This window comes from Microtus pennsylvanicus, chromosome 10, assembly GCF_037038515.1.
Source record: "Microtus pennsylvanicus isolate mMicPen1 chromosome 10, mMicPen1.hap1, whole genome shotgun sequence".
NCBI classification, from domain to species: Eukaryota; Metazoa; Chordata; class Mammalia; order Rodentia; family Cricetidae; genus Microtus; species Microtus pennsylvanicus.
The window spans coordinates 50,461,714-50,487,744 of NC_134588.1; the positions used below are offsets into that span (position 1 = coordinate 50,461,714).

Genomic DNA, 26,031 nt, shown 5'->3' on the forward strand with positions numbered 1-26,031 from the left:
ACAGTTCTGTGATCGAGGGTCAGCACCACATGAGGAACTCAATTAAAGGGCACAGCATCGGGGAGTTGGAGACCCACTGGTTTGAGAACTCCTGGCCACGTCGCTGCTGGCCTGCTCCATGACAGCTTTGTGGAGAGCACAGAAGACAGGGCTCTAGGCTGGCCTCCAGGATTCCAGCTCCTTGAGTTCAGACCGTAGTTGTCTATGCTTAGACCCCCTCAGTGGCATCCTGTTGTTCCTAGTACGAAGTTCACAGCTGCAAATCTCGGTGTAGTGGAGCGTGCTCACTCTCTCAGGGCCCTGTTTCTTTCTCCGCTTCGTGTTCTAGGCTCACTGGTTTTTCTTTTATCTCTGATACAGGACGCTCACACATGCCATCGCTTTTATTTGTGCCGAACTTTCACCTCCTGGTCTGAATCATTGTTTCTTTGCTTTTATTAGCTCAAGGGTTATGCTCCTAGTTTTTCTTGGCATTCCTCAAGGGGTCACATACCCTTATATGTGCTTTCTCCTATCTTTAATATTTTACATGAGCCAGGCATGATGGTTGAGGTTTATAATTCCGGGAAGATTTCAAGTTTGAGGCCAGCCTGGGCTACATCGTGAGACTCATTAGGCTTCATTATTCTTTAGTTGGTGCCTATGCTTTTAGGTCCACAGAAGCCTTAGCTTTGTCTATTTTGCCTTATAATACCCTGCCTGGCTTTTTGTTCAGTACTTGGCATATGGCTGTCATTCATTCAGTAACCCTTTTTGAGTTAATTGTTACTGAACTTTGTCTCTGTTTTGTTGTTCTGTTTCCTTTGCAGGTCAGAGTTGATGTTCATTTCTGTGGCATTAACTTTGCCGATATTCTGGTCTGTCGTGGCCAGTATCAGGAAAAACCCCCTCTTCCCTTTACACCCGGTGAGTACAGGGGACCAATCGACTACTTCAGGAAAAAGAGATTCTGAGGGTTTTCAGAGCCGCATGCATCTTCTCAGACACTAGTCCCCACCCTCTGCCAGGCTTGAGTAGTGACGGAGGTTTTTTGTTACATACACCATCATCACTGTTAGAGTCACTACCTCGTGACACTCCCCCTTCCCCCTCCCCAGGCCTCAGTACTTAGTATTGTATCCCCAGCTTAGCATTGCTCTGGTTTGTTTATAGATGGATGACACTCAGTGGTTTAGCTAGATTGTCAGTTGCTGTGATAAATCAACCTGGGGAGGAAAGGGTTATTTGGCTTACAGTCAGTACAGGAACGAAAGCAGAAACTGTTGAGAACGCTGCTTGCTCTTAGGTGCAGCTGTTCTTATATTACCCAGGCCCATCTAAACAGAGCCGGTACCACTCACAAAGAGCTAGACTCTTCTGCATCAGTTAGCAATCAGAAAAATGCCCCACAGACATGCCCACAGGCAAATCTGACTGAGGCAAGCCCCTAATTGAGAATCCCTCAGATACTTCTGGGCTGTGTCAAGGTGACAGGCACAGCTAGCTAAGGACATTCCCTAACTATTTCAAATGAATAAATGGGCAGCCCTTTAGATTTTGTGTTCACCAGAATCCTGTTGTTAACCCTAGCTATCCCTTTGCCTTCTTGGTGTTGCCTCCATTTTATATTTTCACTGAAGGATCATAAACACGTTTGCAGCTAAGACCTGTATCCTCATCAGCCCAAGCCCAAAGGAGCTCAATGTCAAAGGTTCAAAAAGAAGAAGAGGAAGAAAAAGCCCAAGTGTATCCTAGCAGCCCACTGTCTGACTTCCATCACACTCTCTTCTGGTTACTTTTAGATCATTAACATATAGATAAAAGACTGTTTTTTGTTGTTGAAGTTATTTAAGGAGATCTAAGCAGAGCTTAGTGTGTTTGGAGCGCATGCATATTTTATATAGATAAAGATGATAGTGATTGCATGATTGCAACACAGCTGTTATGTTTGGGGTTTTTGGTATTGTGTCTTAATACCAGAAGCATTTCCTTCTCCTTGTATTTGCTGAAAGAATAGATCAGAGGAAGATGTCACAATTAAGTTATTCCCCGGCAGAGCAAGTAGGAAATGCATAGCTATTAGGTTCAGGAATTTCAGAGGTGGCTGGATGGTGGTGCGTGCCTTTAATATCAGCACCTGGACGTCGGAGACAGACTCTGTGAGTCCCAGGATAGCCAGGACTACACAGAAAAACTCTGTCTCGAAAAAATAAAAATAAAACAAAACAAAAATAACCCCCCCCAAAACAAAACAAAAACTAACAAAAACCAAAAAAACAAACACGTAAATAAAGGAAGAGAAATTTCAGAGGTGGCTGAAGAAAGGGCGGACACGACACTAATTCATCCTGTTCTGAGCTAAGTACTGTCTGAATAAACATAGGTCATGTCCTTGAGGCCCTCCTCAGAGCTCAGCAAAGGAGACATGGAGGCAGATAAATCTAACTTGGTGATTGTAGTTGGGGTTGTGTAGGAGCCCGGTGGCCCTGCGATCAGGGTCAAAAGTACCTGTATACTGCATGCATATTCATGAACCACCTAGGTCGAGAGTGGGGCAGCTAGAGTTTATGTGTTGAGACGATGAAACCTTCCGCTCATTATCCCGTGTTTTGAGTACCACCTTTTACCCTTTGGGCATTCAAAACTTAATAGCTCCCAAGAGCAGATGAGGGGCCCTGTTGATCAGAGTTTTCCTATCTCCAGGGTGCTGGGCTTCAAAGGTAAACCTAATGTTTAAATGTTCCAGGGATGGAGTTTTCTGGGACTGTCCTGGAGACAGGAAAAGATGTCAGCACTGTGAACAAGGTAAACTGGTTAAAACCCCAGACTGTGTGTGTAGCTGTGAGAATGTGCTCATTTCGTTTACACCCATCTCTCTTCTCCTGGCCTTGGCCATGTGATCAAAGGAACTCAAGACAGAAGGCAAAGAATGAATTCTGAATGAGGAGGTGGGGAGAGTGGGTGGAAGCTTCTGGCCTTATTAAACTATTACAAATATAAGACAACACTTGATCTTCAGTTACTGAAGGAATAAAGAGCTTGCTCTTTTTTTTTTTTTTTTTGGATAAAGGATTTTTAAGTTTGAGTCTCAAGTGAAAGAAATAATCAGGGATGCTAATTTTTACCAACTTCCCTTCCTCGTCCCTGGTGTCTAAAATGTGCTCCTATTGGCTTGGTAGCTTGGTATTGAGAGAATTGCCGTGTTTTCAAACCATATATGAACTCTGAATTGATATGAAGGCCAAGCCGTGTCTTCTGGCAGAGATGTGTGTCTTGGAACGTGGGCCAAGTACATGTGTTCTTTCCCTCCAGGGAGATCGGGTTATTGGAGTTTGTCCTAACCTGAACGCTATGGCCGAAGAGTGTGTCATTGACCAGAAGGTATGGCTGCCTCTCGGCACTCATGGACGCATAGATTTCCTCTTTGGTTTTCGGTTTCCATGTCTCTCTTCCTCACATCGCCCTTCTTTTGTGTTTGTGTCATTATAGCTTGTTTCTAGCCAAGCATTTTTTATCTTCCTTCAAATGCTAACTAAACTCTGTATTGGTGTGACAGCCCTGGCACAGAGTTCTTTTGTTTGTTTATTTTTTTCAGTGCTGGAACAACTGGCTGGCCATTTATTTGGACCCTTTTTAGTGACAGGTGGTTGAAAAACTGGTTTAACGCATTGAGTTGGATATCATGTGTTTGTTTTCCTATAAGCATATGAAGTGGTCTGCACTGGGAACAGGGTCCCCCGAATGGGGTGAGCAGGATGTGAATGGTGCCCCCTAGTGGGGCTGTGTTATAAGGATCCCATCCAGTTTTAGGGAGGTACGATTTACATAACACACAGTTTACCTGTGACCTCATAGTAATCCGGAGTCTGTTCTCCTTCAGTTGGCTCCTTTTTTGAGCAGATGCCAGCCTCAGGGGTTGGAAGTCTGTTATACCCAAGTCCTAAACTCACCCCGGCTTGCTTGGTCCTGATCTGTACTCCTTAATAGGTGATAATAGACATGTGTTTTCCATTGCAAATTACTCACCAATCACATCGTAATGTGTATTGAACAGCTTCGGTAACCAGGCACACATGCTGTTATTTCTTTGTGTAGACCCTGTGGCGGATTCCAGAAAGCGTCTCTCTACAGGATGCTGCAGTCCTACCGGTATCTTATGGCACAGCTATTTTGGCTTTAGAGCATCGGGCCGGCACCCAGCCCGGGTAAGGACTATGTAGGAGGCAGAGGGTTAGGTGGTTCCTTTTTCTGATGTTAGCAATGCCTGACAGGACTTTGCCTGAAGCCCCACCTGGTGGTGCACCTGCTGTTCCTAGCATTTGGGAAGAGAGGCAGGGGGATCAGGAACCCAAGGCCATTCTCAGCTGCAGAGTGAGTTAGGTGCCAGTCTGAGCTACATGAGACCCTGTTTCAGAGCCAAACCAAACACCAACAAGACAGCATTATCCTACCTCTCCGTTCCTCACCTTTCCCCCTCATTCTTCCCCCTCACCTTTCCCCAGGCTTCTCTTCAGCTTAAGTTCTTTTAAGGTGAGGAAAGTCGAACAAGAGACAGTCTCTCTATACTGGGGACTGGTTGTGGACCTTCCTTTTGCCTCGGAGTGGTAGAACTGAGAGTATGAATTCGGAAAAGCAGATCTCTTGAACCTGACCACTCTAGGGATCACTTTATAGGAATACATCAAGTCTACAGAGTTGGCTTATTTTATTCTATTTTATTTTTGAGACAGGGTCTTGCTATGTAGTTCAGGCTGGCCTGGAACAACTTATATAGCCCAGGTTAGCTTCAAATTTAAGAGCTTCATTCTCAGCCTCTGAGTGCTAGGATCATAGGTCTGTACCATTATTCCTAGGTGGGACCCGGTTTATTTAAATTCACTTCCTGTTTGAGGCTTATGGTATGTGTTTCTATGAGGCTTGGTTGGTTGTGCCAAGTAGGATATTTTATCTATCTGTCTGTCTGTCTGTCTGTCTGTCTGTCTGTCTGCCTGCCTGCCTGCCTGCCTGCCTGCCTGCCTATCTATCTATCTATCTATCTATCTATCTATCTATCTATCTATCTATCTATCTACCTACCTATCTATCTATATTTGGTTTTCAAGACAAGGTTTTTCTGTGCTACCCTGGCTGTCCTGGAATTCACTCTGTAGACCAGGCTGACTTCGAACTCACAAAGATCCACCTGCCTTTGTCTCATGAATGTTAGGATTAAAGGTATATGCCACCATTGCCGACTCTGGATATTTTAAACTTAAAAGTTCTAAGCCGGGCGGTGGTGGCACACGCCTTTAATCCCAGCACTCGGGAGGCAGAGGCAGGCGGATCTCTGAGTTCGAGGCCAGCCTGGTCTAGAAGAGCTAGTTCCAGGACAGGAACCAAAAAGCTATGGAGAAACCCTATCTCGAAAATCAAAAAAAAAAAAAGTTCTGCAATCTTCCTTTTATATTTGGGAAACTGGCTCTCAATCAGTTCACAGAGCTGGCCTTCAGAGTTGCTCCAACTGGTATCTTCAGTTGAACAGTGTCTAGTTCATGACTACACTGCAGTGGGACAATGGTCTGGACCTTATCACCTGTATTTTAAATAAATGCTGATTGGCCAGGAGACAGGCAGGAAGTATAGGCAGGGTGACCAGGCAGGCAGTAGAGGCGGGGTGACGAGAATTCTGGGAAGAGGAAAGATTCAGTCTGCAATTATCACCCAGACATAGAGGAAGCCAGACACAGAGCAAACAAGAAGTGACTGCCTCGCCAAAAAAGGTAACAAGCCACATGGCTAACACAGACAAGAATTATGGGCTGATGTAAGTTATAAGAATTAGTTAATAAGAAGCCTGAGCTAATGGGCTAATTATTTTATAATTAATGTGGACCTCTGTGTGATTATTTGGGACTAAACGGCTGTGAGTGGTGTGGGACTGGGTAGGACAGAAAACTCGGTCAACATACCATCTTCTAACATCAGACCATGTTTAGTTGAGAATAGTTAAGGATGACATGAGACCTGCATCAATGTGGTCGCTCAGAGGAGCAGTCGCTACTGCCGTGAGACAGAGAGATTGAGAGATCTCTTCCTGGAAAAATCTTTAGAACTAGACAGAGTTAGCATTGATCCTGAAGTCATGTACATATCCCATCCCTTCAGGCTGGAGGATAGAGTAACATGACAGTTTGAATGCTCTTTAAAATGCCCTCGTCTGTGTTCCTGGGATCTTAGCGTGCATGAGCTTTGAAGGTTCCTGCAGTAATACTCGTCTTCCCTCGGCACAGAGAAACTGTTCTAGTAACGGCAGCCTCCGGAGCCACAGGCCTTGCGGTGATCGATGTGGCGACAAATGTTCTCCGGGCCAAGGTATGCATGTGTTAGAGTATCTCTTAAAAATTAACTCTAGTGTTTAGGCATAAAAAACATTAATTCACTTATCAAGTATCCTGGGAAGGGCACCGGGGACACACAGTACTTAGAGGATGGTCTTGCCGTCTCTGTGCTTTCCCACTAAGAGGAGACCTAGAGTGTACCACTTGGCCCTTGAGGTACTAGAACCTGGCGAGGGCTGCCTCCCACCATGGCCTCTGCAGATGCACATCTCTCTACCTGCAGTGCTCCCAACTGTCACCCATTTATTCAGGCTTAAACTCACGTCACCTTTCCAGGGAAGCATCTCTGTCCTCAGGCTAGGTCAGTCTCCCCTGCCTACTATTTATGTATGATCTCATACCACCCTATGCCTCTGTTTTTTAGTACATACCTTACTGTGTGATTACTCCATATGTGGCCCATTGTGGGTCAATGTCTTTCCTTCTCCTGGACTATAATCCCCATGAGGGCAAGGGAAATGTTTTCATGGTTCAGGACTCATCCCAGCAGCTATCAAGGTACCTGGAACATAGTATATACTCAAGAGCTATTTCCTAAATCAAGCAATGAATGAATGGATGAGTGGAAGATGAACTGGTTCTCTACAGGGGATATCTCTGGGGCCGCAGGGGCCGGAGAAAGACTTCTATGAGGAAACAGACATTTCAGATGATCTCTGAAGGACTGGTATCAGTTATAGCAGAAGGCAAGGGCAAGTCAAGGATACTGTAATGGTCGGACAATGTTGTAGAAGACCCAGAAAAAGAAGAGAATTGCCTGCCAGTGCTATCTCTGGAACAAAGGACCTGCAGGGGAATGGTGAAAGGTGACGCTAGTCAGGTATGATAGGATCACGAGGGCCTTGTTTGTAGCTGAAGTATTTGAAAGTTTATTGGAGACCGTTGGGAGGGTTGCTGAGAATTTAAAGTAGGAAAATGACATTATTATTTTTAGTTTTCAGTTTGTTTTGTTTGAGGCAAGATCTTGCTGAGTGGTCTAGACTGGCTTCCAACTGGGGATCCTCCTGTGTGGTCTAGACCGGCTTCCAACTGGGGATCCTCCAGCTTGGCTGGAATTGTAGGCCCTCACTACCACTCTCTGCACCGTCTTTGCATTTAAAGTTCTCTGTGGCTGTGGGTATGAGGGATAGAGGTAAGGTCAGAGGTGATGGAGACAGAAGGGCAGGTGCATTGCCTAGGCTAGAGGTTATGATACCTGGACCAAGGCAGTCGAGATCACTGAAGTGGGAAAAAATAGAGAATTCCAAGACCAGAGCGCATCCTACTAGTTAGAGGAAAACTTTAAAGGTATCGGAGGGGGTTCACATGCCAGCTCTGCTTCCAGCTTAAGAGCATCCATCGCTTCATTTATGAGCAGTGCTTCCCTAGAGCTGCTGGGAATACTGAGATCCATGTGCACATGCCTATAAGAAGTATGGTGTGTCAGCACGGCTCTAATGAGTCCTGTTATTGTTAGACACTGAGTGGGAAGAGAAAGACTAAGTTAACTTTTGGAATTGGCATTTATTGAGACAGAGCGCGCAGGAGGAAATAGAGAGCGGTTTTGGATACACCAAGTGCAAGGCTCCTCAGGCCCATGTGGCCGGAATGGTGAGACCATGCCTAGAAACAGAAGTTGATGGTATTCGGTGCCTCAGGTGGCATCTTTCCTTTCTCACCTTAGGAAACTTGTGGAAGGAGATATGAGAGCTGAGAACAGCCTTGGGAATTCGGAGGTTTCTTGTGCAATATTAGCACATTTCATGTTATCAGGAAGGGTTTTTAGCTCTCTTACGGGGGCAGGGAGGGGATCATGGTTAGTCTCCATGTCTGTTTAGCATTTCTTAAGAAGACAAAATTATACTATTTATTTAGTTCTAAGAGGTTCGGTAGAAAACTTTGCTTCAATTCAGATATTAAAATTCATCTGAGCTATATCTTCTTTTGAAGCAGAAAGTTCTTTAAAATAGAAATAAATGAAAGTAAAGGTTAAAACTGTTTGCATGCGCCCTGCTTGGCACAGGCCACGTGATCACACTTTCTGCTCACCGTGTTGCGTGCTGCGTCCAGAGGGCCTCCAAAGCAATCGTCTTAACCTTGATCCTCACACCACCCCTGGGAGAGGAGTCCTCTAAGTGTTTATTATCTCTGCTTCACAGATCAAGGAAGTGAAGCACCAAGAGGAAAAGTAATTCACTGTAGGTCTCACTGGGACCTCGTGACCGTCTGTAGATGGGATCAGGTACCTGGTTCTGGTCTGGTGTCTGCTCTCCATAGCCCTCTGTGGAAATAGCCCTCAGTAAACTGGGCTGTTTTAAGGGCTGTACTAGGGAGCACTTCAAAGTAGCTTTCAGTTCCAAATAGTTATGGGTGAGTTTGGAATCCTTTATGGGCACTGATATTCTTCAGTATCTGGGACGATTTTGCTTTGTTTGTGTTTTCGAGGCAGGGTTTCTTTGTGTAGCCCTAGCTGTCCTGGAAGTCACTCTGTAGACCAGGCTGGCCTTGAGTGCTGGGATAAAGGCGCAGCCACCTCTGCCCGGTAACACATTCTTTTTTTTTTTTTAACATACTAAAGATTTTATTTAGCAATCAATTAACAAAGAAGCTGCTATATCTAACTCAAAGAGATCTTAACCATCACACATACATAGTAATGCTGAAATGAGTTTACAAATGGTTAAAGTGGTCAGTAGAATGGGGCAGTAACAATGAGACTGTGCCTTTCTCCATCACCTAGGCTGGCTTCAGCCTTCTAGACAGATGGGTTTATAGGCATGTACCACTGTGATGGACTCTACACTGCCTCCTTATGGGTAAGAAGAAGTGCAATATCCCTTGCCCAAGCATCCACACTTTGCAGTACTTAAATCTAAAAGTCGTTTTTTTTTACATTGGTTTTTAAAAATTTATTTATTAAAGATTTCTGCCTCCTCCCCGCCACCGCCTCCCATCTCCCTCCCCTCCCCCAGTTAAGTCCCCCTCCCTCGTCAGTGCTGTCAAGATATCACAAATAGAGAGTTCCACACCTGTGCTTGCGAGACAGGCTGGAGAAAAACCCAGGCATGGCTAAGCAGGTAGAGCAACTAATTGTTTGGCAAGTGTAAGGCTCCAGGCTCAATTCCCAGCACCATAAAAAAAGAAAGAAAATTAAGTTTCTTTATGTCCAGGAGTGGTGGTATACTCCCATTGTTCTCAGAACCAGAAGAGCGGGGGAGGAGAACTGAGAGCTAGAATCCAGCCTGCAGTGCATAGCAATAGCCTGTCTCAAAGAAGCCAGGCAAGCAACCCAAGCCCCCAACTAACAGTCCAACCAATGCTTTCAAGCTACACAAGTGCAGATTCTGAGCACCGCCTTGGACTTTGTGCTGGGCGTCCTCACTGAAAAGGTTTTTCTTGGCGACACTTCGGTGTTTGTAGCTTTGGAGTTTCCCAGATCCTGGACTAACCACAAACCTGTAGGCATGATTTTTCCTGAGGATGACAAAGCAGGAAAAACATGTACTTTGGAAGAAGGCAGTACTATTGGCTTGCAGTGTTCTTCTGCCATCTACTACTTGGGTGACCCTGGCTTGATTGCTTAATATCTCTGAGCCTGTACCTCTGCAGTAATGGACGGGCAGTAATTATCCCTGTCCCATAACCTTCCTCTGAAGTTTAAATAGAATAAGCTATTGCGTATGTCTGACTTTGGCTGCAACTTTTCTACCTCCCCTGGGGCGTTTGTATTATGGGTTCCACTTACCTTTAGAAGTATGTTTTCTTTGACTGATTTGAGGTAGCTGAGCCTCAGAGAAGTCAGGTATGAAGAGGTTAAGTGTGCAGAGCCCAGTTAAGTGAGTTCCCGGGATTGGGTCTCAGCTGTGTGAACTTCCTTGGATACTTAACTTCTCTTAACTTGCTTCAGTTTCTCCATTAATAACATAGAGCTAATGGTGTGTGTTTCATTGAACTATCATGAATAAATGAATTTCTGCTGTACACGAAACATTTAGAATAGTGCCTGGGAAAATACTAACACAGTGTGTCGTTAGTTCTTCCTAAGTAATTTGTCCAGTGTGACACAGCTGGTGGTTAGAAGAGCCAGGATTTGAACCCTGGTCTAGCTGACTTACGTTCACCCTCTAGACTGGATGTCTCTGGTTTGTGCGTGTGGAGCCTCTCTCCTTCCCAGCCACACGCTACTACATCGTGCTTTCTTGACTTCAGCTGTGATGTCCAGCTTGTATTCTTACTGTGTGGCTCATGGTGGGTGCTCATTAAATGGTGGTTTTCATTTGGAATTGGAGAAAACTTTCATTGCTTTTTAAACCATCTAACTAGACATATGGGGTTCCTCAAACTGTGGGCTTCAGAACTTATGGTCCCCAGAGGGGCCTGTGAGGTCTGTCAGTATTGGAATCAAGGCTGATGCTTGGGCAGGGGGAGTTTCTTGAGAAGTGCTTGAGGATAGATTGGTAGGCTGTACCCCTCCTATGACATGATCCGGATCATTGGAAACCTTGTGTTTTCCCTCAGGTCATAGCTGCCGCTGGAAGCGATGAGAAGTGCAAGCTGGCCATGGAGCGGGGTGCACAGTTCAGCGTGAACTACAGCCAGGGCAGCCTGAAGGAGGCAGTGAAGAAGCTGGTGGGCAGTGGTGGGGTGAATGTGGCCATTGACATGGTGGGAGGAGACGTCTTCCTAGAGTCTCTCAGCAGGTACGTGCCCTAGAGCTGGGGCTCCACAGAGCCTTCCTGCATCTCTGACTCCTGCCTCGGCTTCTCTCTGTCTTTGCTGCTCACGTCTCCTGTAGGCATCGGCATCAGCGAGAATAGCTGAGTGGGTGGGTGACAAGGAACAGAAGCAGAGAAAATCAGGAAATGCTTAAATATAGTAAAAACAAAATACCCAGCTGGAAAATATTCAAAAAATGACTGCAGACTCTCCAGTTGGCAATGCCAAGGGCTTTAGAAATTATCCGTGTGTTAAATCTAACTCCCTGGGCCCCCCACTAACTGCTTTAAATACATAGGGGTGCAGGGCTCTGGGGCAAGCATTGTTCTGATGCTTGGATTGCTGTGGCGGCAGTTCCCCATTCCCCAGCTTTTTGGACGGTGCAGGCCCTGCAGCAACACGCTGTGCACTTCCTTGACTTTTCGGATGAACTGTGTCACTGGGGGCTTGGTGGGACTGTTCTTTCTTACCAGCTTCTTTGTGTTTTCACCAGGGTCTCTGGCGTTCTCTGAGAGTACTGCTCCTACCTTCCCTCTCCATTTCTCTCTCCTCCTGGGATTTTTAAGACAAGATATTTGGCCGGGTGTTGGCGGCGCATGCCTTTAATCTCAGCACTTGGGAGGCAGAGTCAGGCAGATCTCTGTGTGTTTGAGGCCAGCCTGGTCTACAGAGCCAGTTCTAGAACAGGCTCTAAAGTTATAGAGAAACCCTGCCTCAAAAAACAAAGCATACAGGGTATTTGCTGTGTTGTCCTGAAAGGTACTCAGGAAGCCAAGGCTGACCTTGAACTCCTGGTGCCCTGCCTCCTGAATGCTGAGATTACAAGCACATGGGAGCCACCACACCTGGCCTGGTTTCATGTTTTTCACATCCATGCTTTGTCATTTATCTCAGTTTGAAGTAGAAAAACAAGAGCAGAGAGAGCAGCTTGGCCCCAGAAGGAATCCAGTTAGCACTGGAAAGAATCCAAAGGAATCCCCTGAGCTGGGAAGCCGGCATCTGGACAAGGGAGCATCACTCAGGGTGCTGGTCCTGTGCTTAAGAAGCAGTCGAGGGTGCGGAGACCTAGTGCACCTCCTCCTCTCCTGCCTTCCACCTTGATAACTGTGTTCAAGGACAGCTTACATTTCCTTTCTGAAGAAGCAAAGCAAAACAACAACCACCAAACGGACCCAAACAACCACGCACATCTCTTCCATCAAAAGCCCATGCAAAGTTGTTATTATTTTTATGATTCATGTATAGTATGCTCTATGGCACTTTTCACAATGGGATAAAGAAAAGTTGGCAGTTTTTATAGATTATTCAGAATCCTCTAAAGAAGCACCGTGCCTTAAGGAGTCCTAAAATATCTTTGTTTACACTGACTGCCTGTGCCATCATCTGCCTTATTCCTGCTGCCCATGTTCAAAATCTTCAAGTCGAGTTGCCTTGAAATACAACCTGTGGGAAGACATTTGCTGATACCCAATATCCTTCCACAGTTGGAGAGACTGCAATTGGACTTTTTCTGTCTCTCCTGCCAGCTCCCAAATCATGACATGGAGATCTATATTAATTGTGAAAGCTTGGGCTGTAACTTAGGCTTATATCTCTTATAACTTAATTTAGCCCCTTTTTGGTGGTGGTGGGAGTTTGAGACAGGATTTCTCTGTGTAACAGTCCTACCTGTCCTGGAACTAGCTCTGTAGACCAGGCTGGCATTGAACTCACAGAGATCCGCCTGTCTCTGCCTCTTGCCCGATGCTGTGATTAAAGGCATGTGCTACTACTGCCCAGCCAAATTAACCTGTTTTTATTCATTTTACTCATGGCATTTACCTGTCCTCCTGCATGTCTTGTTCCTTCTTGCTCTTACTGGCAACTCCATCTTTCTTTGCCCAGCATTCTCTGCCCCCAAATCCTGCTTAGCTATTGGCCGTTCAGCTTTTTATTAAATTAGTTGGAGTGACACATATTCACAGTGTACAGAAGGACTGTTCCACAAGAGCCAGCCTCGGTTCTAAAGCACACTGTCCCAGACCTGTGTGACAGCACGTGACAGGGTTTCCTTCCTTGCAGAGGTGGAATACTATTCCACGTGTGAACATGCGTGTTTGTTTGTGTGCCACTCCTTATCCTTCCATCTGGGGAGGAGGCTTGGCTTGTTTCTATCCCTTGGCTATTTGGGAATGATGCTTCTGTAGACATAGGTGTGCACAGAGACTTCTCACGTTCTCTAAAATACACCAGAGTAGAGTTACTGAATGTATTTTTATTTATTTATTTTTTTTGAGACAGGGTTTCTCCTGTAGCTTTGGAGCATGTCCTGGAACTTTCTCTGTAGACCAGGCTGGCCTCGAACTCACAGAGATCCACCTGCCCCTGCCTCCCGAGTGCTGGGATTAAAGGTGTGTGCCACCACCTCCCGGAGACATATTTTTAAATATTCGAGGAAACTTAATTTTGTTTCTCATAGTAGTACCCCCACTCCCCATTTTGAAATAAATCCCACCTACAGGACATGAGGATCTCAATTTTTCCACATCCTTGCTATTTATTCTTTTCTTTTATAGTAGCCACTTTGATGGGTATGCATGTCCATTGCTCTTGTGTGTGTATGTGTGTATATGTAGATGTTGGGGTGGTATACTTGTCCGTGTATGCTTGTGTGGAGGCCAGAGGTAGACACTGCTTCTCTTTCTTCCTCTATTTTTCTTCAACTTATTGTTTGTTTGTTTTTTCTTTGACAGGGTTTCTCTGTGCAGCTCTGGCTGTCCTAGAACTAGCTCTATAGACCAGGCTGACCTCGAACTCACAGAGATTCGCCTGCCTCTGCCTCCTGAGTACTGGGATTAAAAGCATAAAGGCATGTGTCACCACTGCCCGGCTCTCCACCTGATATTTTGAGACAGGGTCTCCCACTGAACCCAGCAGTTCCCATCTCAGTTGGTCTGGCTGCGCAGAGACCACCAGTGCTGTTATTATGGGTGCCCACCCCATGCCTGGCTTCCTGTGTGAATGCGGGGGATCAGAACTTCGGTTCTCATGCTTGCACTACAGACATTCCATTGACGGAGCCATCTTCCCAGCCCTGTCTGTCCATTGCTGCTTATAACCTTCCCCCCTCTCTCCTCTCCCTCAGCCTGGCGTGGGAAGGCAGGATTGTGGTGTTGGGATTCGCTGGAGGAAAAATCGCCTCTCTGCCCACCAACTTGTTGCTCCTGAAGAATATCTCTGCCTTAGGCCTATTCTGGGGTCGCTACCAACAGCAGGACTTCGCACTGTTTTCCAAGAGCATGTCCTCAGCCCTGCAGTACTGCCAGCAAGGGCTCATCCACCCGCACGTCGGCGCTGTGTTCAAACTGGAGAAGGTGAGGCAGCATGGAAGGAATGTGGGACAGATAAGGCTGGGAAGTAATCTATGTCAAATCTGGCAGCCTTCTCTCTGAGTACCATAAACCCTCCTTTTCTGGACTGAAAAGGTGAAAATGCTGTCCGGAGTGCTGGGATGTCCATACGAAGCAGTGGAACATCATAGGCTTCAGCGTGACCGGATTCCTGCCAGTCTCCTGGCTTTCGACGTAGATGTAGGGTTATGCTGAACTTTGAGGGCTCGGTCTATCGCTGGTGACTCAAAGGGAGGAAAGTCACGGTACTTTAGAAAATAATTTACGTGTGTTGATTTGAACCTTGAACTGTGCAACATAGAGTCCCAAGGAGGAAACACTTGGCCTGACCTTTGGTTTTCAAATATAGATGCCTCCAGGTCTAAGCAGATGATCTGAGCTGGGTACTGGGCTCAGGACATAAATCATGCTGGGTATCAGAAGACTCTAATCAATGCCTTAGTCACTGCAGTTAATCCTGTTAGGATATTTTCCCTGTTTTCGTTCCCCCACAGTCTCACTAATGCGGCTTAACCTTCCTCCCCAGCAGAACTGCACGCAGCCTGGGCTGTGAACGCGAGACTGCTATGCATTTCCTGTGGTGCCTGCCTTTCTTTCAGGATGGTTTTTTTTTTTTTGCTTTGTTTTTGTTTTTGCCTTAATTTGTTTTAGTGTGTAAAAGAAAAAAATGAACAACCTTGTTTGGTAGCTCACGTCAGTGATGAAGGCCCTGTCCTGTTCAGGTGTGGATTAGCAGGGTTTATTTAGGCTCTTGGTGCTCCACTTCATGGGTTACCAGCCTCCCATCTGGGTTCTTGAAGCAGTTTGTGTCCGTTTCCTTTTTGACGTGTGGGTCAAGAAAGTGGCAAACTGTTGATAGAGGATCTGACTGGCCGTTAGAAAACTGGTTGTATTCTGTTCTAGTTTAGCCCGCTTCCTCTGTAGACACGGGAGCCCCTGCTTCCTGACCTTGGTCTCTAAGGTAGAATCCAGGAGAAGGTCACTGTCTGTGGCTCTCTGATGATGCTTTAGGAGCCGTGGTGGGGATGTGGGTGGGAAGTGGAGACCACAGCTGCTGGCCTCCAGGACCACATTTTTTTCAGAAGCCGAAGGAACTGCATGCTTTCTCTTTTTCATTCATATTTTCCTTTTAAGAAAAGACTTTTGTGGTTTAAAGACTCGAAAACCACCAGTTTCGGTAACTTCTGGGCCCCTTTCCGGCTGTGGCTTTCTATCACCCAGAGGCTGTACCTGTTGGTAGACAAGTCGCGCTGCGGGAGGGCAAGCAAATGGTGGGTGACATCTCCTCCCTCCGCTGGCGTGCTTTCAGTGTTGCTGAGGCATGGGGAAAAAGCCACTTTAATTGTCCACATTGCTGTTCTTTCCTCCCAAACATGAATTAGCTCTAATTACTGTCTGTCAGCTTCCATTCGCCTTTCTGCCTCCCAGGAAGGGCCCTTTACTGAGAGTGCCTGGATCTGCCTCCTCTGCTGATTTAGGGGCTCTCTAGTGGCCTTCTGATTCTGGCTTCCTGACATCAAGTCCATCCACACACCACACATTTGCTATTTCTTCTCTTTCTGTGTCCACAACCTAGCAGACAATTTAGAGAGATAGTAGAGGCTGAGCACTTTGCATTCATTCATTCATTCATTCATTCATTCATTCATTCATTTGTTCAGCCTTCAGAGAAACTCTTTGTGGTCTGCCCATTGTTTAATCACCTTTTACTGGTGAAGAACTTGGACTGAGAAGCCAAGAAAGCTGCCCAATAACGTGTTGTGTCAGAGCCAACATGCAGGCATAGCTGGTCAGACACCAAAGTCTCTGTTCATGACCATGTCAGACTATCTCTAAATGAACCAGGAATTGACTTCGCAATGCTGTATTTTTTTTTTAAAGTTTTCATTGTGTAGTTCTGGTTGGCCCGGAATGCACATGTATACCAGGCTGACTTCAAACTCAGAGAAATCTGCCTGCTTCATCTTCCCAAGTGCTGTGGTTCTGGCTACCACAGCCAAAAATGCTGTATCCCATGGTGTGAGGCTTATTCATCTCTCATAGAAATATCTACATGAAAGAGCTATCTTGTAATTAAAATGATCAGCACTCTGGTATTTACTTAGGCAGTGACGATTTTGTTCTGAGGGTAAGTGAATATATAATTGATTTTATTGAACTTTATTTTTGATTTAAACATTATTTGTCAAAACCTGTTGGGATTCGGAAACAATCACTAGGGCTGGAGAGATGGCTCAGCAGTTAAGAGCACTGACTGCCCTTTCATTTGGTTCCCAACAAAATGGTAGCACACAACCATCTGTAATGAAAACTGGTACCCTCTTCTGACCTGCAGGAATACATGTAGACAGAGCCCTATATACATGATAAATAAAAATGCTTAAAAAAAAAAGAAAGAAAATGATCACTGAACTCATGAAATCTATGCAGTGTCTAAATGATGGGTGTTTTTTGCAGAGCTGACCATGATGGTTCGTATTAATATGACAATAAACTTTGCACTATTTTCCTGCTAGTGGACTGAAACCTGAACTGCAGGGGCTCTGTTATTTATTTATTTATTATATATACAATATTCTGTCTGTGTGTATGCCTGCTGGCCAGAAGAGGGCACCAGACCCCATTACAGATGGTTGCGAGCCACCATGTGGTTGCTGGGAATTGAACTCAGGACCTTTGGAAGAGTAGGCAAATGCTCTTAACCTCTGAGCCATCTCTCCAGCCTGGGGCTCTGTTTTTTTCACTTACTTGTAATTACTTGTTCAATACCCATCTTTGCCACAGAGCACAGATACCTTGACGGCAGGGGCTATGTGCTATTTGAGCCTGTCTAGCTATGGAATCAAGCTATTGTAGGTCACGTATCTGTTGGGTGGCTTACTGAGGACAGGACCCTGGAGTTCAGATGCTGGCTATGAGTAAATTGTACATCTTTTTTCTCTGTCATCATTTACAACGGGGCAGTAATATATTCTATGTGCTACACTGGTTGTGAGAATTAATTCAGACAATATACATGAACAAACACAATGACTTTAGTAACTTTTGAATGCCCATGATAGCATTCTTACAAAATACAGAGTTGAGCTTTTCTTGTCTCCATGAAGGATAACTTTTGTATTGATATCTCAGAGGGCAGGATTAGAACCATAGTCTTCAGGTTTTGAATTTAAAGTGGAACATATCTGTTTACTGTATGTTGATATTTGTGCTGTGAGGGGTGGATTACATATCCATCCATGATCTGTCTAGAGAATAGCACTGCGGAGGTATGCAGTCTGATGAAGCTGGCTGCATATGCATCCTGACCTAACATAGCACTCAAACCTCACAGGTCTGAAATAAATAGAATTCAGTTTTCTTTATCTGTGTTTATAACTTGCTTTTTGACTGAGTATGTGGTCAGTTTTGGAGAAAGTTCCATGAGGTGCTGAGAAGAAGGTCTATTCTTTTGTGTTTGGGTGAAGTGTTCTGTAGCTATCTGTTAGGTCCATTTGATTCATAGCATCTGTTAGCTCTATTACTTCTCTGTTTAGTTTTTGTCTGGATGACTTGGCCATTGGTGAGAGTGGGATTTGAAGTCTCCCACAATTAATGTATGAGGTTTGATGTGTGACTTAAGCTTTAGTAATGTTTCTTTTACAAATGTGAGTGCCCTTGGTTTGGAGCAAAGATATTAAGAATTGAGTGTCATCTTGGAGGATTTTTTCCTTTAATGAGTATGAAGTGTCTTTCTCCATCCCATTTGATTAATTTTTTTTTTCGAGACAGGGTTTCTCTGTAGCTTTGGAGCCTGTCCTGGAACTAGCTCTTCTAGACCAGGCTGGCCTCAAACTCACAAAGATCCACCTGCCTCTGCCTCCCAAGTGCTGGGATTAAAGGCGGGCACCACCACCGCCTGGCTAGTTTTGAAGTCTATTTTGTTAGATATTAAAATAGCTACACCATCTTGATTCTTAGGTCCATTTGCTTGGAAAATCTTTTCCTGATCTTTTACACTAAGATAATGTCTGTTTTTGATATTGAGGTATGTTTCTTGTGTGCTGCAGAAGGATGGGTCCTTTTTTTTTTTTTTAACTGTTCTGTTAGCTTGTGTCTTTTTAAAATTATTTATTTATTTATCTATTTATTTATTTATTCTGTTTTTTTGAAGCAGGGTTTCTCTGTAGCTTTGGAGCCTGTCCTGGAACTAGTTCTTGTAGACCAGGCTGGCCTCAGATTCACAGAGCTCCACCTACCTCAGCCTCCCGAGTGCTGGGGTTAAAGGTGTGTGCCACCACCGCCCAGTTAGCTTGTGTCTTTTTATTGGAGAATTGAATCTATTGATATTGACAGCTACTAATGATCAATGATTGTTAATTCTTGTTATTTTGTTGTTATTTTTGGTAGTGTGTGTGTGTGTGTGTGTGTGTGTGTGTATGTATGTATGTGTTTCTCTTCTTTGGGTCTTGCCGATATGAGTTCACTTCCTTGGGTTGGAGTTTTCCTTTTAGTACCTTCTGTATATTTGTGAATAGATATTGTTTAAATTTGACTTTTTCATGAACTATCTTGTTTTGTCCACTTATGGTGATTGAAAGTTTTGCTGGGTAAAGTAGTCTAGGTTGGCATTCGTGGTCTCTTAGAGTCTGCAAGTTCAGCCCTTTCTGGCTTCTAGAGTGTCTATTGGGAAGTCAGGTGTAATTCTAATAGGTCTGCCTTTATATGTTACTTGACCTTTTTCTCTTGCAGCTTTTAATATTCTTTCTTTGTCCTGCATGTTTAGTGTTTTGGTTATTATGTAGTGTGGGGACTTTCTTTTTTGATTCAATGTATTTGCTGTTCTGTAAGCTTCTTGTATTTTTATAGGCATGTCCTTCTTTGAGTTAGAAAAAATTTCTTCTATGATTTTGTTAAATATATTTTCTGGGTTTTTGAGATGGGATTCTTCTCCTTCTTCTATTCCTTTTTTCCCCTTAGGTTTGGTCTTTTTATAATGTCCCAGATTTCCTAGATGTTTGTGTTAGGAGTTTTTTAGATTTAACATTTTTTTTGATGAGTCTATTTCTTCTATTGTTTCTTCAATGCCTGAGATTCTCTCTTCCATCTCTTGTATTCTGTTGGTGATGCCTTGCATCTGTAGTTCCTGTTCATTTACCCAGATTTTCCATTTCAGAATTCCCTCAGTTTGTGTTTTCTTCCTTTCCTTTCCTTTCCTTTCCTTTCCTTTCCTTTCCTTTCCTTTCCTTTCCTTTCCTTTCCTTTCCTTTCCTTTCCTTTCCTTTCCTTCCTTCCTTCCTTCCTTTCTTCCTTTTAGTTTTTTGAAACAGGGGTTTCTCTGTGTAACAGTCCTGACTGTCCTGGAACTCACTTGTAGACTAGGCTGACCTTGAACTCACTGAGTTCTGCCTGCCTCTGTCTCCCAAGTGCTGGGATTAGAGGTGTGCATCACCTTTGCCCGGAAGATTGTGTTTTCTTTATTGCTTCTATTTCAAGTTTCAGTCTTGAATTGTTTCCTTCACCTGTTTGGTTTTTTTTTCTCTTGGCTTTCTTGGCATTCTTTAAGGAATTTGTTGATTTTCAGCAATTTTTTGTTTGTCTCCTTGATTTCTATATGGGATTTCCCTCCCCCCCCCCCCATTTCCTCTTAAGGATCTCTATCATTTTCATAAAGTTGTTTGTAAGGTTGTTTTCTTGTGTTTCAGCTGCCTTGGAATATTCAGGTCTTGTCATAGGATAACTGGGCTCTGATGTTGCCATATTGTCTGGCTGTTGTTGATTGTATTCCTCCTCTGGTGTTTACGCATTGGGGTTCTGGATGATTGTAGGTCTAGGTGCTGAATTCTGAGTTTGTCTTTGGTGGATGGTGTTTTGTTCCTTGGATTCTGTTTCCTCTTTGGTCTTCTGATCTTTGTGGCCTAGATTTCTGGCTGTCATGACCTCTGATCTACTAGGGAGTCTCTGTCCAAGTTAGGGGCTGGCCCTCTCTTCCAGCTAGCTTGATCTTTGGTGCAGCAGGGCATCTCTGTTCTGACTGGTGTGGTCTTCATCTGGGCAGTAGAAGGAAGTCAGCTGGGGTTGGAGATAAGGCCTGGCAGGGGGTGGGTGATGAGCTGGAAGGGCCTGGGCTGTGGAGCTAGTCTTTAGGAATAGAGTCCAGGGAGCTGGAACACTTGAATTAATTAGAATTAATGTTTAGAAATTGTTTGCTTCAAGGTTCCTCTCAACAGGTGGAATAGTCTTATAAACAAAACTATAAACACTATAGTAATTATTCCATTGGTCCAGACCCTGTCTGTGGAGAATTTCATATCTGCTATTTCCACCTGTACCACCCTCCACCCCACCCCAGGCTCTGGCCACTTGCTTTTTGTCACGTTTCTCTGGGGATGCTCTTCCAGTGGGTCTGCAGTCCTGCAGCCTAGATGGCTATCCTAGGATGCTTCTCCTCACTCCACTGACAATCTCTTGTTCCCCAGTATGAGGAGGGTCTTAGTGCTAAGGCCTCCCTGGGCTCCTCAGGCTGGAGCTGCAGCCGTGGAGCAGAGGCTTGAGCTAATGGACTCACAGGAGCCTCTCTTCCTAGGAACAGCATGAGGACTGGGTGAGGCAGTGAGAGTGTACTGTATTGGGCAAGCTTTGAGGAAGGGAAGACAGGAGGTAAATTGCCTTATTTTCGTTCCACTGACTGTTTTACACACATGGCTTCTCCAGAGAGGTCCCATATGAGCAGGCGCTCTGTGTACCTTGGAAGCGACCATCAGTTGAGGATCTGTAACACAGCACCATGCTGTTTCCATTCTCCTTTGACTCAGTTTCTCTTACCCTTGTTGCCCTGGAATTGCAACCCTCAATGAAAACACTAGTGTGTGTGTGTGTGCTTCAAGGTTTGTTCATTTGTTTGTTACCCTTAAAGACTTATTTTTGACTGGACTCAGATTATAAGTAGAAGCTCTCAGCAAGGACAGCCTACGTCTCTTGGCAATCTGTTCCTGGAATTTTTCTTTGGCTTCTTTCATTCGCTTGGCTAAAAGTTTAGCACATTCTGTAGCCTCCTCCTCGTTTTTCTTAGCATGTTGTTTCTCAGAGCACTTGTGTTGCAGGATACGTGGAGTAACAGGATGCTGAATCTTGGGGGTTTTGGTTCCGGGCTTCTCACCTTCTTTGTTTCAGGGCTTTCCGACAACATATTGGTAGACATAGAGAGACTGAAAAGCTTTTGCATTCTGCTAGCTCTTTTTGGCCCCAACCCCCGAGGCACAGTAGTGTCTTCTGTCAGTCCAGGAATATCCTTCTCTCCCCTTTTTACAATAACCAAGTTGAGAACACTTAGCTTGGCATCCACAATGTGCCCCTAAGCAGACTTGTGCTTCCTCTCTCCAGTTCTCTTTGGTCTGTCACAAGAATGCCCCTTGCTCATCGGCAGGCACACTCTGATGCCCTTTTCTCACCAGTCATGGGTCAAGACACCTTGCCTTCCGGGAACACCTTGTCTGCCGTTCCCATCACAGATTTGGACACATAACCTGCCTTCCCCTCTTCACCTAGAGCACCAGCAGCTGCTTCTGTGGCCCTGCTTTTCATAGAAAGTAGGAAGTTTGCGCTCATTGTCCATTTCAATGAGTTTCTGACAGCTAGTGCCTGGGAAAGAGATGTTCAGCTTCATCTTGACACAGTTAACTGCCTAGAAGGTGCCACAGAAAGGAACATTTTCTTTTTTCTTAATAATGTTATTATTTATTCTTTGAGAATTTCATAGTTATACTTTGATTATATTCATCCCTCTTTCCATCTCCTCCCAGATCTTCCCCCACCTTCTCACCCACCCAACATCGTATCATTCATATCCTCTACCCCCGATCCTTTAAAACCCATTAAGTCTAGTCTATCAGTAAGTCAGTTGGCTGACTTGTCTTGAAAGTGGGGCTTACCTTTTAGTGCAGACAATATACCCTGTGCCACTCCACTGAAGAAAATGACTTTCCTCTCCCAGCAGCAATAAAATGCCAATAACTTCTCAGCCAGTGTAGCGTTGAACTCTTAAGTTGAAGAGACATTCCTGCCACAGTCTCCCTAGCAGCTGGGATTATAGGTGTACCCAGACAGCTCTCTGAGTTTGATAAACAAATACAGTATATAATCAACCCCCCAAAAATCAAGATATAGCCTATTTCCATCATCTTAGGTTTCCTTATGCCCCGTTGAGTCTATCTTCCTTTTCTATCCCATAGCTCCTAGTAATCATTAATCTGTTTTTTCTCCCTATAATTTGGGTTTTTCCAGAATACCATATAAATGGATTTATATAGTTCATAGCCTTTTGATTTTGGCGCTTTTTTTTGTTGATTTATGTATTTACTTTTACTTTTAAATTTATTTATGTTTTATGTGCATGGGTGTTTTAACTGCATGTATGTCTGTGTATCATCTGCATGCCTGATGCCCACAGAGGCTAGAAGAAGGTGTCGGATCCCCTGTGACTAGAGTCACAGATGGTTGTGGGGTGCCATGTGTGGGTGCTGGGCACTGAACCCACACCATCTGGAAGAGCAGCCAGTGCTCTTAATTGCTGAGCCATCTCTCCAGCCCCAGGAATTTGGATGCTTTAACTTTTCATATGTCTTCAGAAGTTAATACAGGCTGCTGAATGCATCAGTAGTTTATTCCCTTTTATTGTGAAGTGGTATTGTTTTCTCTTTTTAAATGGAAACTTTATTATAACGAGGCTGGGTGGTGTTTCGCTGGATGGAAAATGGATCTAGCACAGCTTGTTTATCCAGTTGCCTATTAAAGGCATGTGATTGTTTTCCAGTTTGACTAATATGCATGTTCTTTTTTTTTTTGTAGAAATATGACTTTATTTTAGGCTCAAGATTTCTAGGATATATGCTAAATGCACATTTAATGTTAAAAATTATAGAGATACTTAATTGGCTTTACTATTTCCCCTCATCTCCTATCGTACCTAAATAATTTTATTAAGAAGAATGAGGGAGGGCCAGAACTTGATTTCAGTTGCTTCTAAATGGTTTGTTTAAAGGAAACCTATGCAAAGGAGAGGCTGTTGATGGCAGTAAGAAAAGGGCAGGCTTGGCAACCTCAGGAGCTCTTCACTTTGTCTCCGTCACTCAGAAACAGTTCTGACTCAGCCTCCGCTTCCCATGGGGTTTGAAGACAGCACCGCCTTATGCCATTCCTATGACAGCCCATGGCAAATAGGCTTCCTATGAGCAGGGCACTCTGGACCAGAAACCAGGGTAGATATGTGGGTTGGAAGTTAGGCTGTCTGATTTAACATTTTGGGATTTTGCTTCTACCTAGTTTCTAAAACTGTATTTAACTTTTAGGCCAACTGTCAACTGTTTTTCAGAGTGGCTGAACCATTTTGCATTCCCTACCAATAATGTCCTGGAGTTGGAGTGGTTTTGTATCTGTTGGCACTTAATATTATCAGTTGTTTAATTTTAGCCACTTTAGTAGATGTATAAAGTTACCTTCTTATGAGTATAACTTATATTCCCCCAATGAGCAGAGATCTTGGGTACCGTTTCATGAGTTTTTATGCTGTCTGCATCTCTGCGTCTCTTTTCTGAGGAAATGGAATGATTGACGTGTGTGTGTGTGTGTGTGTGTGTGTGTGTGTGTGTGTGTATGTGTGTGTGTGTGTGTGTGTGTGTGTGTGTGTGTGTGATACTGTGGGATTTGAACCTGGGACTTCTCACATGCTAGGAAAAGCACCCTTCCACTGAGCTGTCCCTCCATCATTGACTGACTTTAAAAAGAGGGTTCAGAGCATTCTGTATCAGAATAAGGACATGACAAATGTAATTCAGCAGTGCCTTTTAATAGAAAAGCCCACTCAGTCTCAGGTACATCCACTCATTTATTCATGGACCTGTTTCGTTCGTCATTCACTGAGAACATTCTGTATGACAGTCCATAAAACTGTGGGACTTAGTCCTGCGCTTGAGTTTATTTTTCAGTTGGAAAGCCTGGGCAGAGTGCTGATAGGGAAGAGCCAAGTTCTAATGGGAGGCATGAATCAGCATGATGTATTTGGGGACTGTAAGTACTCTGATTATTCCTACTTGATGAGCTAATTACAAATTCCAAAAGCAGAACCTTCACCTTAAAACAAAAGTATTATCCTTCCCTTCCTCAAATTCCAGGTTGCGTGTCTCACCAGACGCATTTAATTACGGCTTCAGCCCCCTCAGGGCAGAAAACCAGTGTGCTGGGTACAGCTTGTGTGGGCTCCAGTGCCTTGTGGGTCCCTGTCTGTATAGCGTGTAGGATGCAGGGCAGTGTCCTCAGACCCCTGTTAGCAGCTCTCAAAGGACGCATTGGAAGCTTTGCATTTTGCCTCGCAGGCTGTCACTCAGATTTTCATTGCCTTCACTTAACTTTGGGCCCCAGACTCTATTTTTTCTCTATTTCCCAGTCCTGAATGGACACCACTGGGAACAAGCAGACAGGGTTGAGTTGCTTTTAGAAGCAATTACAGTAATAACAGAAGTGGCAGCTGGGCCTGGAAAGCTGATGGGACATCTAAAATACAGTCAGATAAATGGGATTAAGCTTTCCACATAGTCTTATCTCTTTAGCAAGCCAGGTAAATATGGGATTCATTTTTACAAAAGGTTTATATGCAAAATGGTTAAAGTGAAACTGGTTAAAAAAAAGACTGAGCACTGGCAGTCAGAGCTTCCTTTCACGTTAGCATTCATTTGCAGAGGAGTCTTCATCACCAGGAGGCTGGGAATGAAGCACCACTCTCAAACAATACTTACTTTCTCAGCGATTTCCTGTTGTGAGGCTGGGACAAACCTTGGGGAATGAACAGGGAGAGTCGAGCAGCGGTGAGTCACCTGAAGACAGCGACAGGCATGAGTGTTCCTAACATCTGTCTTAGACATCATCCACCTCCTCCCAGTGAGTCTGTCTGCACTGTGGAAAGGTCTCCTAAGGCGCAGAGCCCCGCAATGCAGATGTTTTTTGAACATAGATTTCATGCTGCAAAGAGAGTGTCATGATTGATTGATTTCTCTGCTTATTTTTTTTCTTTCTTTTTTTTTTTTTTTGGATTTTTCGAGACAGGGTTTCTCCGTAGCTTTTGGTTCCTGTCCTGGAACTAGCTCTTGTAGACCAGGCTAGCCACGAACTCACAGAGATCCACCTGCCTCTGCCTCCCGAGTGCTGGGATTAAAGGTGTGCGCCACCACTACCTGGCTTCTCTGCTTATTTCTAAGCTCTTTATTTTGTGTGTGCTTTCTTTGGGACAATCTCAAATGGAAAGGGTTGGTTAACCAGCAATCTCTTCTTAAAACATGTGTTAACAAATACATGGGCTAAGCAAGGCCAGCCTTTGCTGTTGTGTTTGTATACTTGTAAATGTTTGCCTTTTCTTATGCCATTGACTTTCACCCCCACTGTCCGTCCTCACTCTTTTCTTCCTTCCAAGCACATCTCTGCAGCATGTGTATTTCCTTGTGAAGCGCACGAACATATTTGTGTGTGTGTGTGTTTTAATTAATTACATGCATTTCTTTATTTGACATCCCAGATATTTTACGTTAAATTTAAATTGCATAACTGGTGGTGTGCTTCTGATC

The 26,031-nt window shown here is 44.4% G+C and overlaps 1 protein-coding gene and 1 pseudogene across 1 annotated transcript in view; one reads left to right on the forward strand and one right to left on the reverse strand.

The window, feature by feature from the left end:
• Window positions 1-26,031, forward strand: part of LOC142858716 (quinone oxidoreductase-like protein 2) — a 45,699-nt gene that overhangs the window by 9,675 nt on the left and 9,993 nt on the right. The window contains exons 4-10 of the mRNA XM_075988345.1: window positions 810-906; window positions 2,726-2,784; window positions 3,292-3,360; window positions 4,075-4,184; window positions 6,249-6,330; window positions 10,854-11,035; window positions 14,176-14,404. Coding sequence (XP_075844460.1) covers window positions 810-906; window positions 2,726-2,784; window positions 3,292-3,360; window positions 4,075-4,184; window positions 6,249-6,330; window positions 10,854-11,035; window positions 14,176-14,404 — 828 coding nt within the window. The remainder of the gene's footprint in view (window positions 1-809; window positions 907-2,725; window positions 2,785-3,291; window positions 3,361-4,074; window positions 4,185-6,248; window positions 6,331-10,853; window positions 11,036-14,175; window positions 14,405-26,031) is intronic.
• Window positions 21,338-22,085, reverse strand: LOC142858269 (small ribosomal subunit protein eS6-like; annotated as a pseudogene).